At 35.3% G+C, this 20982-nt stretch overlaps 1 protein-coding gene across 8 annotated transcripts in view; it reads right to left on the bottom strand.

The window, feature by feature from the left end:
• The window catches only part of EDA (ectodysplasin A), a gene marked incomplete at both ends in the record, with an annotated part of 368129 nt that overhangs the window by 57875 nt on the left and 289272 nt on the right, over positions 1-20982 (bottom strand). Inside the window, one exon of one of the 8 annotated variants that reach the window (XM_080911011.1) lies at positions 13051-13069. The exons of the other annotated variants lie outside the window; for them this stretch is intronic. Within the exon in view, the coding sequence (XP_080767137.1) occupies positions 13051-13069 (19 nt within the window). The remainder of the gene's footprint in view (positions 1-13050; positions 13070-20982) is intronic. 8 annotated transcript variants of the gene reach the window in all.

Genomic DNA, 20982 nt, shown 5'->3' with positions numbered 1-20982 from the left:
GGAGTATCAAGAGTTCAAGGCATATTATGTAGGGAGATTCAGTCTTGAAAAAATTATATTCTGCTGTATGTGGAAGTAGTGTTCTACTTACACATTAGTTAGATTTTGTGAATTCACTGTCCTGTTCAGTTCTTTATACTTAGGCCCCACCAATTCTATTAATTGATTCGAGTTATTCAAATTGCCAACTATATTTATGGATTTGTCCGTTTCCTTGTTTCATGTATTTCAAGACTCTGTTAGGAGTTTTATTCATTCCTTTTTATCATTATATAATCTGCCTCTCTGCCTATTGATTTTCTTTGATTAAAAGTCTGCTTTATCTTTCATACAACAATTCCTGTTTCTTTTTCACTAATCACTGTAATGTATATATTTTTCCATTTGTATGTTCAACCTACCTATTCTCTTGTGCTTGAAATGAACTTCTTGCAGACAATATATAATAAATGTAATCGATTAATATTCTAATTCAATACAATAATGTCCTCCCTCTTTTTTGCTTCTTTATGAGACAGGGTCATGAAATGTAGCCTAGGTTGGCTTCTCTATCATTCCTGGTTTTCTAATATCTTATAATTGATGTACTTTGATCATTTATATTTAATGTAGTTATTATTCTTTTTTGTACATTTTCTAACACTTTATATTTAATTTCTTCAATTTCTTCTATTTTCCCTCCCTTTCTTACTTGTGGAGTAACATGAACAGTTTTGAAGGATTCTATTTCTGTTTTTAATTTTTTAAAAAATATTTCATCCAGTATGGCTTTCTTAAATTTTATTAGTGGTCACTGTAGGTAAACTACATAACTTGCCAACTGTAGGTAAACTACATAACTTGCCAACTCTCTTGGTATAGAGGAATTGGCACTTCACACAGAGCAACAGAAACCTTCCACTTAGTTCCATTTTTCTCTACACAATTATATTTGATAAACAACCATATCAAAATGTTTGAGATTCACTTCCCATAGCATATAAGTGACTCAATGTAACACATACAATTTAGCCGTGTGTGGTGACACATGGCTCTAATTCAGGAGACAAAGATAGGATTTGGCACATGTTGAGGTAGTCTGTACTACAGAGTGAGCAGAGTTAGAGCCTATCTTAAAACAAAACCAAAACCAACCATCAAACAAACAAAAACCAAATAAAATAAAATAAATAAAAAAGAAAGAAAGAAAGAAAGAAAGAAAGAAAGAAAAAGGAAAGAAGGAAACAAGCCCTATGTAAAATTTAATGACTTTTGGGCTGTCAAACACTGCTATAATAGATTTTAGACCATTATCATTATCCTGAGAAGAAACCTTGTATTCTAAATCTTATCGAACTCCTAATTTTCTTCCAACCTTCATACTCATCCCAAAGGAAGCACTAATCTACCTTCTGTATTTATGAATATATCTATACTGAATATTTTGTAAATAAATGGAATCATGCAATATGTTGCAGGTGTCTTTCATTTAGCATAATGCTTTCAAGGTTCAAGGATATTACAACACATAATGGTATTCTGAAGAATAATGTTCTGTTTAACAGATATACCACAGTTTGCTTTTTCATTCATTAGTGAATAGATACTTGGGTATTTTTTGTTCTGGAAAGAGTATTAATAATAGTTCTGTAGATAATTGTGCACAAGTATTTATTTGAATAATGGTTTTAATTTTTGTATATTTATGTACTTAGGATTCTAGGTATTATGATTAGGTATTTTCTCTAAATACAATCAACATTTTATCAAATAATGGAACATATTTTATTTCAACCATCAAAATAATTTATGAAATTTATGAGAACTAGCATATTTTATTATATCTACTCTTTCAACATTGTTCTTTTTGAGGTTCTGATGTCCCTTCTCATATTACTTGTTTCTAAAACTCGTTTTAGATAATCTTTAAGAATATGTTTGACAGAAAAAATACTCTGAGGTTTTTTTTTTTCAAGGAAATTCATTTATTTTATCCTCATTTGTGAAGGGATTCTATAGATACAGAATCTGAAATTAGCAGCTGTTTTCTTTTAGCACTTGGGAAATATGATATTTTCTTCTGGCTTCAATGCTTTTAGACAAGAATATGTCCACTGTCAAATTGGTATTTTTCTAGAACTAAAATATGCATCTCTCTCCTGGATTATTTCAATAGTCTTCATTACTTTACTCTTCAGATGTTTAATAATGAGTGCTGGGAGTGGCAGCACAATATTATCATCCTGGCATTTAGGAAGCTGTGCCAAGAGGTATGCAAGCTCAGTGTCAGTCTGGGCTGCCTAGGGAGTTCACAGGCAGCTTGCCAGGTCTCCCAATCAATAAATAAACAGATAGACAGACAGGTAGACAGACAGATAAATTTATAAACAAAATAAAACCCAAAAGAGCTTAATTATGATATACCTTGACATTGAGTTATTCAGATTTATCATACTTTGATATCACTCAGCTCTTTAAATTTGTAACTGTATTTTGCCAAGTTTGTTTAGTTTTCAGCCTAAAATTATCTTTTACACAATCAATTTAATTGTGATATAATACATATAGCATATCATTTATCATTGTCACAATTTTGTGGGTATAGATCAGAAGTGTTTAGTATGTTTATAGTGGTATTTTTAAACTCTTTTCATCTTGCAATAACCCTCTACCCCAAACCTCCTTACAATCATCATTCTACTTTCTCTTTAAAATATTTCTTTTTTTTTCTTTTTGTGTGTTGGGGGTGAAGGTCAGAGGGTAACTTCTGGGAGTCAGTTTTCTCTTTCCACCACATGGGTCCTGGGCATTAAATTCTGCTCTTTAGGCTTGGTGACAATTGCCCTTAGCCACTGAGTCACATCCCTTTCTACATTCTCTCTTTATCAGTTTCACTATTCTCAGAATGTCATATAAATAGAAGTGGATAATATTTGTCTATTTTCACTGGCTCAATTCACTTTGCACAAGGTCTTGAAGGTTTATTGACATTGTATGTGCCAGAATCCCCTTTCCAAATTATCCATTAACTTACATGACCTTACTATGCACAACTTTCTTTCTCTTATCCTTTGAACACTGATAATATGTGGGCCTGTCTTGCCTTTTGAAGCTTCAGAGCTTACCCCCAGGGACATACTTCCTCTAACAGGGTGACACCTCCAAATACTTCCAGTCTTTTCAAATAGTGTTACTCCCTGGTGACCAAGGATTCGAACATATGGGTCTATGGGGGCCATTATTATTCAACTCATTATAGGCTCTATTCAGATTTTAGTCTATTGTTTTCTATTGTTCAAATTGAACAGTTGTTACAGATTTGTGAAGTGTAAACTCAAGGGTTCTTTGGAGAGTCAGTTGTGAGGGATGATGTTTTGCTGGGACAAGCATGTGAAGTGTTTTCCTGAAGTGGACACAGGTGAAAGATGGAGGCAGACTCATAAAAGAATGTTTGGCTGAAGCAGACACAGGAGAGAGGATGTTCTGCTAAAGCAAGTACATGAAAGAACACTTAATGAAGGATTCTTTGCTAACAACATGCATGTATTGGTCCACCTTACATTTTGTAGTTTAGCTGTATTTGTAAGGATGCCATAGAGTGAAACTCACCAAAAAAAAACCAAACAAATAAACAAACACACACACACACACACACACACACACACACACACACACACACACACACACACAAACCTAATGGTATGCTACAGTTTCTCGCCACTTCAGCAGGTTCAGGCTGATTGACAGACTGATATCAGCTGAGACAGAAACCAGGTGCTGATTCAACATAGGGGTGCCATCGATTTTGGTCAGATAGTAGGAAAAGACCAGCTATCTACTCACACATGCTAGCAATACCCCAGTGCTTCTGTCCTTGTAGAGGAAGGGAGTGGTGTAGAAGATTAATTTCTGGATGTGCCTCATTGAAACTGCAGAGCACAGAGCTGGCCTACCACCATTGGAACTCATAGCCTGTCAGCAAAGAGCTGAGCTCCCTCCCAGGAGCGCTCTCCCTCCTGAGGGGGGAGAGAGAGAGAGAGAGAGAGAGAGAGAGAGAGAGAGAGAGAGAGAGAGAGAGAGAGAGAGAGAAAGCATTTGACAAAATCCAACACCCCTTCATAGTAAAAGTCTTGAAAAGAACAGGAATCCAATGCCCAGACCTAAACACAGTGAAAGCAATATACAGCAAATCAGTAGCCAACATCAAACTAAATGGAGAGAAACTTGAAGCAATCCCACTAAAATCAGGGACTAGACAAGGCTGCCCACTCGCCCCCACCTATTCAATATAGTACTGGAACTACTATCCAGAGCAATCAGACAACAAAGAGAGGTCAAGGGATACAAATTGGAAAGGCAGAAGTCAAAATATCAGTATTTGCAGATGACATGATAGTGTACTTATGTGACACGAAAAATTCCACCAGAGAACTCCTACAGCTGATAAAAAACTTCAGCAAAGTGGTTGGATATATAATTAACTTGAACAAACCATTAGCCTTCCTCTATTCAGAGGATAAACAGGCTGCAAAAGAAATTAGAGAATCAACACCCTTCACAAGAGTTACACAGAATATAAAATTCCTTGGTGTGACAATAACCAAGGAAGTGAAAGATCTGTATGACAAGAACTTCAAAAGTCTCTGAAGAAGGAAATTGAAAAAGACTTCAGAAGGTGGAAAGATCCTGCATGCTCATGGATTGAAAGGATCAAAATAGTAAAAATGGCCATCTTGCCTGAAGCAATATACAGATTCAATGAAATTCCTATCAAAATTCTGACTCAATTCTTCATAGAGTTAGAAAGAGCAATTTGCAAATTCATTTGGACTAATAAAAAACCTAGGATAGCGAAAAACTATTTTCAACACTAAAAAATCTTCTGGGGAATCACCATCACTGACTTCAAGCTGTATTACAGATCAATTGTGATAAAAACTGCATGGTATTGGTACAGACCTAGGCAGGTAGATCAATGGAACAGAATAGAAATCCAGAAATGAACTCTCATACATAAGGTCAATTGATCTTTGACAAAGGAGCTGAAAACATACAATGGAAAAAGGACAGCCTCTTTAACAAATGGTACCTGTTCAACTGGCAGTCAACATGCAGAAGAATGCAAATTGATCCATTCTTTTCTCTCCTTGTACAAAGCTCAAGTCCAAGTGGATCACAAATCTCCACATAAAACTAGGTACACTGAAACTAACAGAACAGAAAATGGGGAAGAGTTTAAAACACATAAGCACAGGGGAAAAATCAAGAATCTACAAATGGGATCTCATGAAATTGTGAAGCTTCTTTAAGGCAAAAAATACTGTCAAAGGACAAAAAAGCAACCAACAAATTAGGAAAAGTTCTTTACCAGTCCTACATCTGATAGAGGGTTAGTATCTATTATATACAAAGAACTCAAGAGGTTGGACTCCAGTGAATCAAATAATTCTATTAAAAATGAGGTATAGAACTAAACAAAGAATCTTCACTTGAGGAATACCAAATGGCTGAGAAGCACCTAAAAAATATTCAACATCCCTAGTCATCATGGAAATGCAAGTCAAAACAATCCTGAGATTCCACCTCACACCAGTCATAATGGTTAAGTTGAAAAACTGAGGTGAGGGCAGATGCTGGCAGGGATGTGGAGAAAGAATACTCCTCCATTGTTGGTGGGATTGCAAGCTGGTAAATCGGTCTCTATGTTTTTTCAGAAAATTGAACATAGTTCTACCTGAGGACCCAGCTATATCACTCCTGGGCATATACCCAGAAGATGCTCCAACATATAACAAGGACACATTCCACCATGTCTATAGCAGCTTTATTTATAATAGCCAGAAGCTGGAAAGAACCCAGATGTCCATCAACAGAGGAACAAATACAGAAAACGTGGTACATTTACACAATGGCTTACTACTCAGCTATTAAAAACGACTTCATGAATTTCTTAGGTAAATGGATGGAACTAGAAAATATCATTCTGAATGAGGTAACCCAATCACTAAAGAACACACATGGTATGTACTCACTGATAAGCGGATACTAGCCCAAAAAGCTCGGAATACCCAAGAAACAATTCACAGACTTTATGAAGCTTAAAAGAAAGGAAGGCCAGAATGTGGATGCCACCTTAGAAGGGAGAATAAAACAGTCAAGGCAGGAAATACAGGGAGAAATAGAGGAGCAAAGATTAAAAAAAAGATCATCCAGAGACTGCCTCACCTGGAGATCCATCCCATATTTACCACCAAACCCAGTCACTATTGCTAATGCCAAGTAGTGCTTACTGGTCTGAGCCTGAAATGGATGTCTCCTCAGAGGCTCTGCCAGAGCCATACTGATACAGAGGAGGATGTTTGCAGCTAACCATCAGACTGAACACAGGGACCCCAACAAAGGTGCTAGAGAAGGGACTGAAGGAGCTGAAAGGATCTGCAACCACATGGGAAGAACAACATTATCGCCCAACCAACTCCCACAGAGCTTCCAGAGACTAAAACACCAACCAATGAGCATACATGGAGAGACCCATGGCTCCAGCTGTATATGTAGCAGAGGATAGCAGTGTCTGGTATTAATGGGAGGAGAGGCCTTTGGTCTAGTGAAGGCTTGTTCTCCAAGTGTAGGGGAATTCTAAGGTGCTGAGGTGGGAAAGGGTGGTTGGGAGAGGGAGCACCTTCATGGAGACAAGGGGAGGGGGAGGAGGGATGGGAGGAAAGAGGATAACATTTGAAATGTAAATACTGGGAATATCAAATAAAAATGAAAAACAGAAACATGTAATGCATTAGATGCTACAATCAGTTTATTTTGGCAGTTATAATTAGTTTTTATAGGCACCCTAGGATCAGAAGTTCAAAATTACAAAGCAAGAAAAAATAAAAAATAAACATTATGATGCAATCTGAATATCTACTGCTGGATTCTTTCTTACTCTATTATCTAGTTAGTTTTTAATAGTAAAGCTTTTTCTTAATTTTAGGAATGTGAGTCCCAACTTTGTTACACTGAGATGATATTATACATAACCTTCAATAATCCATAACACAAAGTACTAAACTGAAGGTGATACAGGCAGGAGGATATCACTAAGAGGACAGTTGAGGTGTGAGTCTTGGTTCTGAGTCTTAACTAAGAATCTAAACTTTAATATAAAATATCACTCTAAGTTGTTTGAATCAAGAGCTAGTAAAAGTGATCTTGTACCCTGTAACTACAGTGGAATGCTTATGGACAAGAAAGCTCCTGGCCAGGATTCAAAGTTCAAGGTTATTCTCAGCTACAGAGTAAGTTTGAGGTTAGCCTGGGTGACATGAGACCTTGTCTCAAAAACAAAAACAAAAACAAAAATAAACAAACAAAACAAAAACAACAAAAATCTTTCAGCCAAGAAACTATTAGGAAAAAACAGCCCACTCAAGACTTGGGAACAGAAGGTCAACATGAAGACTGCAATGCTGAGATCAGTACTGGAAGCATCAAAAGAGCAAATGAACCCCTTTCCAGAGTGGGTAAGTAATACAGGATTATATTGTACCCTTTCTTACCACCTACACCTCTGTTAAATGTCTTTACATCTCAAGTTGTTGCTTGGTTTTCTATGTAAAGTGAGAGAACACTGCTTCATGTGACAGATGATGTGAGGATGAGGGTCCCTGCCACAGTGCCTGGAACAAAGTAGAAATGCAATAGATGATTGCTTTTATTGGAACATATCTTGAGGGCTTTATTACAGCCTTTGGCTCAGTGAATAAAGAATAAATGAGTTAGGTATGGTAAGTAATTTTTTTTATAAAATAATTTTAACTTTACTTAAAAGCAATATAATTTCATGGTTGAGAGGAATCCCAGAGGTTAGGTAAGGTTTTTGATTTAAATGTGTAACAGTTTTGTTCTGGCAGAGATTTGGTATCTTATAGCAATCAGCAGACAGATTCTTTAGCTGAGGCATTTTGTAACTAAGCTGTTCAGAAAAAGCACAGGTTGCTAGGGCCTACCAGCTAACATCATTGAAAAGAATTGAGTCTATAGGCAAAATTCAATCAATTGCTTACCAGCACTGGAAATGGATCTTAAGGCCTCATAAACTTTCTAACCACTGAGTTATACTCCTAAACTTGAAATTCAATGAATTACTAAAGAATTATATATATTGGTTAGTTGTTAAGGCACAGATATACCTCATGACTATAATATTGTTTCATCTCTGTTAACTGTAAGACAGAAAGAAATGGTCCTCATAGAAGTGTCATGAAGATGAAATATTGACTTCTTGTTTCAAGTTCAGACTATGTAGTTCCACAGGGAAGGAAACAAAATAGAAAGGAAGATGGCAAAGCTAGGCTAGCATTTTTCAAGAAGCAACAGAGCTATAAATTTATCACAGAATCAGAGCCACTTGAGTTATGATTTAACATCAAATCATACAGACAGTGAAAAACATACCCTAGTCTTTCATATGTCACCACAGAAAAAGTAATAACCCACTTGAAAATGAGTCGAGGGATTTGATGTATATTTATTTGTAATTAGTTTGTTATTAATTGTGCTTTGTCTTTATATTTCTCCAAAGATACAATTGGTGCCTGGCATAATTAATTATTGTGGAATGTAAATAGAAACTACAATGAGGCTATGGATTTATCCAATTGGTAGGTTGCTTACTATCTGCTTCAGTCCTCAGTATCACAATACCCCCAACAAAACAACAACAAAGACATAGTGAGACACACTTCACATCTGTGAGTATGCCTATTAGAAAAAAGGGATGGGAACAAGTATTTGTGAGGATATAGAGAACAAAAGCAAAGCCTAGTGTGATTGCATAACATTAAATGCTTCTCTCAACAAAGGAAACAATAGAGAATAGGGATGGCCTACCATATACCAGGAAGGGAACAGAAGGAACTCTAAGGACTCAAAAATAAGAAAACTACCTAATTCAAAGTAGGAACAGAATTTGAATAAACATTCCTGAATAGAAAGCTGAGAGTGGACAACAAGTACCTGAAAAAACATTCAGCATTTCTAATTATGAAGACAATGAAAATAAAAACTACAACCAGGCGTCACCTTACTCCTGTAGTGTTACTCTTACAAACATGATGAGTGATAAATGCTGGCAAACTAGAGAAAATGAAAAAAATTATATGTTGTTAGTAAGATTATAAATAAGTATAGACATTTTGGAAAATACTATGGAGGCTTCTCAAAAAATAAAAACAAACAAAAAAATACAACCAAATAAACAAAAAAACCAAAGAAACCAAATCTACATATAGAATTACTTTATGACCTAAGAAATCTACTTCTGGTTACATATTCAAAGAAGTTGCTATGTTAAATAGACATATGCATACTCATGCTTATTCTAGCATTAGTCATAATAGTCAAAGGCTGGATGGAAACAACATGAATGTCAACTGACAGATGACTTGACTTGATATCAGCCATGGGTTGTGGAGGGTTTCCTGGTGTTCTGTCTGTCCTTGGGAAGCTATTTCCAGTTGGTGGCTGCAAGGGCAGGGGCAGTCATTGCCTAAACCGAGTAGCTCATGCTCCATTGGATAACTCTACACCTATTCCTATGCAGGAGACCCTAGTTAAACTTAGTAGGTCATAAAACAGAATCAAAATAAAAGGGCATGAAAATGGGAGGAGAAATTCATGAGGCAGTGGTGGGCCGAGTACAATCAGAATGTATTATGCACATGTATGAAATTGTCAGGGAATAAAGATTTTACTATGAATGAACAAAGCAAACATTGTATATACACACACACACACACACACACACAGAGAGAGAGAGAGAGAGAGAGAGAGAGAGAGAGAGAGAGAGAGAGAGAGAGAAAGAGAAAGAGAGAGAGAGAGAGAGAGGACAGACAGACAGACAGACAGACAGACAGACATACAGAGATAAATTCAAACTATACAAACTTTAAAAAGGAAATTCTGGGGGTTGAAGAGATGGCACATGCATACACACACAAATAAATTAAAAAGATAAATCAGAAACTTAGTTTTTAAAATGTCTATATCATGGTGGGCAAATACATTTTGGTTATTATATTATATAGTGACCACAATGGATAATAATGTAATATATATTTCAAAGTTGCTAAAATGGACATTTAACATTTTCACTATAAAAATGTTAAGTTGGTGGGATATATTTAATTAGCTCAATGGAATCTTTGTATAATACATATGTAGAACAAACCATCATGCTGGTTCCCATAATACATGTATTAATTTAAAAAGGCTAAAAAGGAAATGACTATCATAATCCTCATTATAATCAGTAAGTAAATTATTATTCAGGCACCTAGAATTTTTTTGTGCACACATGTAATATAGCATTTCGATTTTGTCTAGTCATTTTAAACAAAATGTTCTATTTTAATTTCTATAAGAGATAATGTGATACAATATTCTTTTTTCTCAAATAAAATACATCTTTGTATAAAGGCTGGCATTTCTAAATATACTGACAAGGGCAGAGGACCTTGTGGCCATATCTTCAGAGTATGAGGGAAGTGAACAGGAAATGAATATTCTTTTGAATGTTGGAGCTGAAAATGTAATCACATCTGAAGAGCTGTATGTGTACATAATGTTTAATATACAAAGCATTTTCTGGCAATTTTTTATACTTTTCCCATTTTCTGTAGGAATAAGGATTGAACAAAGGATCTCCCACATGCTAAGCAAATACTATATAATCCAATATATTTCTGATATATTGATCTTAGTAATATCCTTGTGGTTATTAGGCTAGAGTTACGCTATTTCTTTCCTCTGTCCCCAACATTAAGCAGGGTTAATCTAATTAAGTATTATGGCCCATTAATGGCTGAATTATATATGCATTCTGGATATATTTTTACCTATATGTTCTGTACAACAATCATTCTGTTTAATAGATATAATCCCATGTGCTTCATAAATACAGTAGTTTTTATATAGCAAAAATAAACTGAAATTATAGAAGTACATACGTATGATTATATCTAAAGCTAATGAAAGTGATCTTTTGGTATCTAATTCCAATTTACCTTTCTGTTATTTCTGAACAAGTTTAGCATTTTTATATGGGATCACATATAACAATGAATAACCATGATTCCAGGCAGGAATGTGTAAGATCGCTTATGGATAGAAATTCTAAGGAGTCTTTTCTTAGCCTGTATATTATATTACTTTGAAGTTGGACATATACATTGTATTTATCTCAAGGACTGTTAATTGCTCCTGCTAAGGATGAGGTGGCAAATATGCTACAAAAATAAACTGAAAGTGCTGAGTAAATAGAGTTAGAGAACAGCCATGTTTTTCTTTTTTTTAAAGGGAAAGAAAAGTGCTCATTAGAATACCAGTTAGAGAGTTTTTTCTGTATTTATTTTTCTTTTAGGTCTCAACTGTTGCTGGGATTGGTATCATATAGCATATGGACAAGGGAGATGGTTCAGTGGTTAAGAGGCATGGATTGAATCCAGTTCCAATGCCTTCTTTTAGCTCCCATGACCACAGTATAAAAATGTTACACAAATATAGATGCAATCCAAAATACCTGTATACAGAAAAATAGGGGATGCTAACCTCAGAGGCTTGCACTCCTCCAGAAACAACTCACAGACTGTATGAAGTCCAAGAAATAAAGAAAACAAAAAATATACATATATTTACAAAACAAGAAGACTTTGACTATTTCCATGTTACATTTTGTTTTACATGTACTTTAGCTCATTGTAACTATTAAGTTTTCAAGGCATACAACCAAACCTTGAAAAAAATCAAGTACTGACTAAAAAATATATTCATATAGTTTTATATAAAAATTATGTTAAAATCTGAAAAAAAGTACTGACAAAAATTGTATAATTTTAAGCAAAAAATGTTTAAAATCTGTACATTTATCTTTGTTTTGTAAAATAAAGTTGTTTAAAAAAATTATAAAATCCATTTTTGTGATTCCTGAAAATATGATGTTGAATAGAATGAATTAGCTTAATTGGAAAGAAAAGAAGGAAAACATTAAACTATTTGGTATCTACTTAAGAAAAAGTATGCAAATTTTTTTAATCTGTCAGTCAGTAGCATGAACTAAGAAAATAGCTTCGGTAATGTCTATGATACTTAGTTGTTTCTTTGTTAACCGTTTTTGTATAGAACTCTGGGCATTTTGGAAAGAAAATGTCAAGATTCAGCACATAATTCAAATCTCACATTTAGATTTTCTTTTTTCTCCCTTATAAACTACCTCTGTCAAGCAGATTCCTAAGAGTAGAAAGAAGCCTATGACTGAAGGTGAAATGGATACATGTGATGTCTCCAAATCATTATGCTCCCCTCAGATGCCTGTTTCATACCCACTGGGAGGAATGATCAGGTACTTTGTTGGAGATCAATACACTAAAACAGTGATTTTTAGTTCTGGTTTTATAGTATGCCTCTAGGTCTCTGATTTTTTTTCCCCAAAGGGTATTAAGTAAATCTTGCAACATTGATTTGTATTCACTGTAGCTTGTAGCATAAATACAAGCCAAATGGCACATCCTTTGCAGAGGGGAGAGAAGATATGATCAGGAAAATAAATCCAAACTCCAATGAACAATAGAATATTGTAATTCTCAGGGTGGGAACCACTGCTTTAGTTTCATGATTTACCACACAGAGATTAATAGTGTCAGATAAAGTGAGAAAGAAGAACAAAACATTAACACTCAGATTCTAAGACCTCAAAGTGAATATATCTAGAAAACCTGTTTAATTGCTAATATTGATAGTGTGTAGGAGCTGAGACTGGGCTGTTATTTTCCTGCATATTTTTCTAATGTTTAATTCTGTTTTAGAAGGAGCTTATATTTCTGTTGTAGTCATTAAAAATTTCAATCATAGCTTCAGAAGGTCCAAAATAAAGTAGATTCGAGTTAACAAAGCCCTCAAATACAAACTAGATAGATTTTAAAGAAAAACATCAGAGTATACACACAAAAAGCAGTGTTACAGAATTGTTATAAAGGTTTGATATTCTTTATCCAAAATATGTAGGGACTAGAATAGTTTCACATTTTGGATCCTTTTTCCCCTCAGATTGTGGAATAGCTTCCATATATATAATAAAGTTGTTGGGAATGGACAGAAATATACATGCAATGTTCAATTATATTTCACATGAGCTTTATTAAGAGTATCTTGCAGTAATTTTATAAAACACCTTAATTAATTTTGTTAGTAAAAAATCAGAATACACTGTACTGTCAGAAGTTTGGTATCCTATTGATACTTAAAAGTTTTAGATTTTAGGTGAATGATGCCTTGAGTTCAGATCCCAGTGTCCATATGAAAAGCTGTGTGTGGCTGAGTATGCTTGCAACCCCAACACTCTATGGGAGAAAGCTAGAAAAGACTTCTGGCTTTACTAGCTGCTTGCCTAGATCTGGTTCAGTGGAGATATTGTCTGAAAGGAATAAACTGGATAAGAGTCATAGAACAAAACAATCAAAGTCCTCTTCTTGTCTCTGCTTGGGAATGTACACCTGAATACACATGTATGTGTCCACTATACATAAATACACATACATAGTTGAAGTTTTTATACTTTTATTGAGCTGAATATATTTAAAATGTGTTCATTTCAGTGTGTTATCAATGTAGATATATTAGATAGTTTACATTGCTTTGGGGGTTTAAGCATGGGATATGTTTTATATTTCGAGCTCTTAATTCACACTGGCTTATATGTAGTAGTTTATAAAAATGCAATAAACCATTGAGAACCAATCATCTAAAATAAAAGCTAGGATCTGGTTACAACTTTTATATTTAGTTTTCATCTCCTTACAACTCCCCTACCAAGGCAAACTTTTTTTCTGAACCCTTTGCATTTTATAATTCTATCAATCTCACTTTCATAATTTTCTCATATCCATGTGTATTCATAAATAGAAGATTTATAAACTTGGTTGTTTGTAAATTTTTGCAATGGCTACTATATTTAGTATTTTTGAACTTAAAATTTTTGCAGTACCAGTCTTTACTGTAGTTTCAAGGTGACCTTCTAAATTCATCTTTTCTTTTTTGGTGGCAACTTTAACCTAGAAAGTTTTTTTTTTTTTTTTTTTTTTTTTTTTTTTTTTTTTTTTTGTGGTGTTGGAGATAAACTATGAGCCCTCAAGAACTTCCTTTTTGTAAGCTTGAACTGTATTGGTAAGACTCCTTATATCTGTAAGTGTTACCACAACACTCTGGTTGGACTGTTGTTAAATAGTCCATTGTATGACCCATAATACTTTATCCATGTACTAGACATTTGGGTTAGATTTTGTTGTTGTTTATTTTTATATGTCTCCCGTTGTATACTTGAAGAAGTTTCTTATAGGTGAAGATTTATGACTTCCCAGTTCAAATCCAAGTGACACAACTAATTAGTAGATGTGGGAAAAGACAAAGAAAGTTAACAAACAAACAAGCAAACAAGCTTAACAACCAGTAGGTTAAGCAACTGAAGGGGTAAGGCTGTTTGGGGAAGTCTAAGAAACACTATCAATTGTTTGATCCTAATATAATTTTTTCCATTGTTGGGATGAACACGTTGGTCAAGAGCTTGAAAGAATAGTCACTGGAATATCTAGGTGCCAATATCCTAATATACCCTAGTGTCTTAGTTGGTGTTATACTGCTGTGAACAGGCACCATGACCAAGGCTAGTCTTATAAAGACAACATTTAACTGGGGCTGACTTACAGGTTTAGAGGTTCAGTCTATTATCATCAAAGTGAAAGCAGGGCAGCATCTACGCTGGCATGGTACAGGAAGAGCTGAGAGTTCTATATCTTCATCTGAAGGCTGCTAGTGGAAGACTGGCTTCCAGGCAGCTAAGGTGAGGGTCGAAAGTCCACATCCACAATGACACACATAGTCCAACAAGTCCATACCTTCTAATAGTGCCACTCCCTGGGCCAAGCATATATAAACCATCATACCTAGAATAAATTATTACGAGATTTAGAGATTAGTAGACCCATCTTTGCAGACTCACCATTCTTGTTTTGTTCTTGATGATCATCCTAAACCATCTCTCTCTACTTGATTATATGTGGAGGTACTGGAAGGGCAAAAGAAGGGTTTGACTTTGGAACATAAAAAGATTGAATATTCTATTTTTCCTCTCTCAGAGTGCATTAAAGTGGAAGAAGAACTAGGGCTCTGTATAGCAAGTTCTAATTGAAAAATAATGTAAACTTGGGCCTATTAGGTAGATCAACTATAAGGAACTGATTCTGAAGTGTTTATATAGCATGAGAAGGAAATAAAGGCAGTTTAAGTCTGAAGCCAAGGAAAGACCTAGCAATGAAAGAGAAATACACAGGTACATAGGGGGATTTGGAACTTAGATTTTTACAGGTTTTTAAAAATCAGTCTTCAAAAAACATTTTATTTAATCTTTGTGTTAGTCAGCGAAGTAAGTATCAACATTGTTGGCATTTTATGGCAAGTGTAGCTGAGAGATTAATAAATATGTTTAAGGTTTCATGGGAACTGGGTGACAAACCTGCAATGCGAATGCTAATTCTGAAATGCAAAACCAAAGTGCAGTTTACTGCTCCAATGACTTACAACCACAGTATTAAAATGTGTTGTACTTTCTCACTAAAAATGTGTTAAAGGTTAATGATTTACACAGAAAGTGAAACATGTGTAGTATTAGTTCTATAATGGTATCTTTCTTATTTACATTCCTATAGGTTTTATGGGACAGGAATAAAAAGATAGTCTAGTTATGGGAAATGTGCTAGAAAAATGTACTGAAATTCCCAGAAGTATGGGAATGCAATCCAAGATGTGTATAATGCCAATAAAAGGTCAGTACTTCCAAATTATACCTCAGAGAAGCAATTCAAACTGGGGAGTTGAGGGAGATAGTAAATATGACATAATAACATACACTGTAATATATATTTCTTCATTTATGTTTAAATGTAAAAAAGAAACATTGTGAAACTGTACAGTATTGTCCTTTGGTGATGCCATTTGTGAACAACATTATTATTGAGTTTTAAGAACAAAACTGGAAATAGTCTGAAAGCTGGTTCCCCAGAAGTTTTTTTTTTTTTTTTTTTTTTTAAATAAAACTCCTTCCCACCATTTTAGTAAGTTCCCAACTGTTTCCCATTATATAAAACTCCTGTGGTTTTTATAGGCACTGTCTAACATCTATATCTTAGGATGTTTCAAATAGTCTTCATTGAAAGAGAGGTATGCTTTAATACAGATCTGTGGCATGTTTAATTTAATGTAAAAGAATTCAGTAACTACTTGTAGAAGCTAGTTGCCACACTGAGGTAGAAGTAATCCCTAGTCTCTTGTAGTTTGTCAAGTAGCTAGAAAGATGAAAGAAGCATTCAGAGAAGACCTAGGAAATGTAAGCATCTCATGCATCCACACAGAAGAAAGTAAACTAAGAAGTTATCCAAGTAGAGCTTCATATCAAGGCCTCTTAATGATTGTGAAGGCTATAGCGCAGTGGTTCTCAACCTTCCTAATGCTGTTACCCTTCAGTACAGTTCCTCGTGTTGTAGAGAATCCCAACCATAAGATTATTTCATTACTACTTCATTACTGTGAGTTTACTACTGTTATGAATTGTAATGTAAATCTGAAATGTAGGATATCTGATATGCAACCCCTCATAGATTGAGACCCACTGCTATGATGTGCTAAGGATACTAGGCCTTTCACAATCCTCCATTTCTTGGGAATTCCCAAGTTTATGAACTCTTATAATACATTCTTTGTACTCAGCTTTTGTAGATAACTTTACAGCTTGTATAGCATTTGCATAGATATCATTTCACTTGAGTCTTATAGCAATCCATGAAATGACACGGAGGCTAACTACCTTCAAGTTAAGTGACTGTAAAATATGGAGCTCTTCAATTCAGATCATGTTTAATATAATCTTCAACATTTACATGCACAGTTTTGATCAATAATTTATATTCATAAATGATATTCTTAGGGTCCTACAAGATTTTAATATATATCTGCAATCAAAAGTATTCAACTGTGTCCTTGTTCAGATTAATGTTTCATGTACTTGGGCTGCAATATAAAAATTTAAAGTCCATATGAAGTATTCTAGATTCATTACATATTCTTTAAGAGGGATTCTAGTAGAGTTTGCTTGGGTATAATATGTCATATTTCTTCATAATTAAAATGTTTTATAGTTATAATACATGCAAACACAGTTGGACATCTGAGCTATCTGACAACATATAAACAGTTCCACAGATAATCCACCAATGGGGAACATGTGAGTCAGAAAGAACCCTTTCTAAAATATGTTGAGAGCTCTCCCTACAAGGCTCATGTGTTGAATGCCTATTCCCTAGCTGAGGGTGCTTTGGGGAAGTAACTGAATAATAATACTTACAGCATAATCATTGCATTAATTCATTGATAGGTCAACTAATAATTTTATTGCTTTATTGGAGGAACCTCGAAGGTGGGGCCTAATTGAAGGAAGCTGGTCACTTGGGGTATTCCCTTGAAGGATATACCTTGTCTATGGCCTGTGTGCTTCATGACTGACATGTGATGAGCAGTAGACCATTAGAAAATGCAGTCAGTAGTGAAAGTGGAAGGAAGGGAGGTGCAGAGAAGGGAAAAGAAAGGGAAAGGGAAGAAAAGGTTCCTGCCTTGAGTTCCTGTCTTAGCTTCTGTTCACAGTGGTCTACAATATATAAAAATAAGTAAATTCTTTTCTCCCAAGTTACTTTTTAGTCATGGTGCTTCTCACAGTAAAAGAAAGCAAACTCACAACCATTTCTGTAAACATTTTTACTGCATTTATTTATTTTGTGTGTGCACTGGGGGACACACACCATGTAACAGGTTTAGAGGACCACTTGTTGGAGGAAGTCTATTCTTTCCTTTCACCTTGTGGGCTCCAGGGATAAAACTCCAGTGATCACACTTGGCCTCAAGTGGCTTTACTCGCTAAGCCATTTCTTGGGCTCTTGTGTATTTATGATTCATGTGACCAATGTTTGTTTTTGTAAACACAAATAAATATTTCTAATGTGTGACTTGAAGTACAAAAATTCCATTTTTGGAAGCATTCAGTTAATGCTTTAGGATTTGAAGTATGTAAATATATATATATATATATATATATATATATATATATATATATATATATATATATGTAATACTTACACATATAAATATAAAACATATTCCTATTACCAATTACCTCTCTCTATCCTGTTTTAACTTGCTCCCATCCTATCAGTCTTTCTTCCTCCCTACCTGTCACTTGCCCATAATCATGATTTTTGTTTTGTTATGGGACTTGTTTAGTTTAACTATATCTTTGTGTAACCACTGGATTGGAACTATCCAGTGGAGCATATGAATGATTCCTCCTTTCCTTCAATCTATTTGTAGCATAAAGTTCATCAGTGAGGGGTAGGGCCACCCACAGTCTTTCTTCCATCCATGCCTGTCTATTGATGGGGCCATTCTTATGCAGACCCTGTTTAGGTATCTGCAACTGCTGTGACTTTGTGATTGCAATGTCTGTGTGTTGACAATGTAGTTTATTTTTAAAAGATGAAATATATCTGAAATTCAAGGAGAGAATCAAATTTCTGTTTACAATAACTGAACATCCTCTCAGGAGATACCATGAGGTTATCATGAGAAACACATTCTTTTCCATTTCCTTTAAAGAAGTCATATTTCTAAGCAGATTAGGATCAGAATATAGCAAATTACCAAGTCAGTCTTCTTCCTGCTCTTCTGGCAAAATATAAGATAACAATGTGCAGAATTTCATCTATAAAGATGACACTATGAACTTCCTGGCATCAGGCCAGGCCCACGATTTGTTTTGCTACAAGAGCAGATATGTATGAAGCTACTTTCTCCTAGAATATTACCTGACAAAGCATGGGCTGGTTAGACACCTGGTTTAATATATAGAGAATTCAGTGTGTGTATACCCATAAACAATTGCCCTAATAAATCACAGCACTAGGGTCATTAAAGAAGCTGTAGAATGGAGATAGTGGTAGAATGCAGCCAAGGTTCACAAATGTACAGCCAAGCATCCTTAGTACATTCAAAAGTCATTTCAAAAGCTCTGTCTATTTTTGTGAACATGTAAATGATATAAGATCTATATCTTCTAAGTTTCGAGTCCTGAACAACAAGTGAAGAAGGATTAACTGTTGCTTCTAAATTATAACATAGCTCAAACTGTACTTTCCTTGCCTGTAGGTTGGAGAGTAGAAGATTAAAGAATGAACATGCCTGCTAACAGTAACCATTGCATACAGCTCAAATCTTCTATTTAGTAACAAGGAAATTTTGCATCTCCTTGCTAGTGTTTACTTCTCAAATATATGGGGAATAGAAGAAAGGGACAATGAGGTAGAGAGAATACCAAGGCAATTTTGGATTAAAACACCACCTTTAATGTGTTAGAATGGGTATTTGAAAGCACCTTTGGTTGTTTGGGGCTCTTGTTGCCCTTCTCTGTTCAGTAGTTAAAGTTTTAGTTGGTGCTTATTTCAAGCCACCATGTGTCCAAGAGAAGAACAAGCAAACACAGGGAATCCATTAGCCTTTGAACTTGGTACTCCCTTTGGTAGAAATAAATGGAAAAGAAGGAATACACTAATAACCTGAGATGTATTAAATATTTACTGTGTGCAAAGCACCATGTAATCATAGTATTTTTCTTCTTCATCTGACTTCATTCTGAACCTTTACGTTCTAACTTCTTTATTAAAACTACTGTCATCCACTCATAGTATGTACTCACTGATTAGTGGATACTAGCTCAAAAAGCTCAGAATACCTAAGAAACAATTCCCAGAAATTATGAAGCTCAAAGAGAAGGAAGGTCAGAAGGTGAATGCCTCAGTTCTTCTTAGAACAAAACACTCAGGGGAGGAAATACAGGGACAAATAGAGGAGCAGGGATTGGAGAAAAGATCATCCAGAGACTGCCTTCCCTGGGTTTCCATCCCATATGCAGTCACTAAACCAACATACTATTGCTGTTGCCAAGAAGTGCTTAATAGCAGGAACTTGATATGGATGACTCCTCAGAGGCGCTGCCAGAGCCATACTGATAGAGATGAGGATACTTGCAGCTAACCATCAGACTGAGCACAGGGACCCCAATGAAAAGGCTAGAGAAAGGACTGAAGGAGCTAAAAGGGTCTGCAACTCCATGGGAAGAACAACATTATCAACCACCCAAACCCTCCACAGCTCCCGGAGACTAAAACACCAATCAATGAGTTTGCATGGAAAGACCAATGGCCCGAGGTGCATATGCAGCAGAGGATAGCATTCTCTGGCATCAATGAGAAGAGAGGCCTTTGGTCCAGCAAAGGCTCATTTTCCCAGTGTAGAGGAATGCCAAGGCACTGAGGTGGGAGATAGAAGTTGGGAGAGGTAACACCTTCAATGGAAGGGGAAGAGGAATAGGACTGGAGGAAAGGGATAACATCTGAAATTTAAGTGCAGAAAATATCCAAGAAAAAAAATGGGGCTAGGGACCTAATTTGTTAGGTGAAGTGCTTGCCTTGTAAATGTGTAGACCTGAGTTCTGGCCATATAGAATTCAGATTGATATATATTTGATACAAGGAGAGATGTTTCAAATAAAGCATAGAAACAGTTCCAAAAACAAACAAACAAAAAACCTACCATCAAAAGTGCTCTTAACACCTTTCTCACTGAATTCAGCTGGATGGATGAAGCATACTCTTTATACTGGGTTTCCTAAATTGCTAAAATAAACTCAGAGCTAGTAACAGACATTTTTGACATTTCACAGATAGAACATGTCCAAAGAAGGAGACCAGTATACAAGAAGACAGAGATGAAAATGTCCTGATGACATCACTTATGCCCCAAGGTTAAGTAATGTTCAAAGCTAGCTTCACTGTGACATTTTCAGTCAAATGAGCCAATAAA

The sequence above is a fragment of the Micromys minutus genome (genome assembly GCF_963924665.1).
Source record: "Micromys minutus genome assembly, chromosome: X".
NCBI classification, from domain to species: Eukaryota; Metazoa; Chordata; class Mammalia; order Rodentia; family Muridae; genus Micromys; species Micromys minutus.
This window is presented reverse-complemented; position numbering and strand designations above follow the sequence as displayed.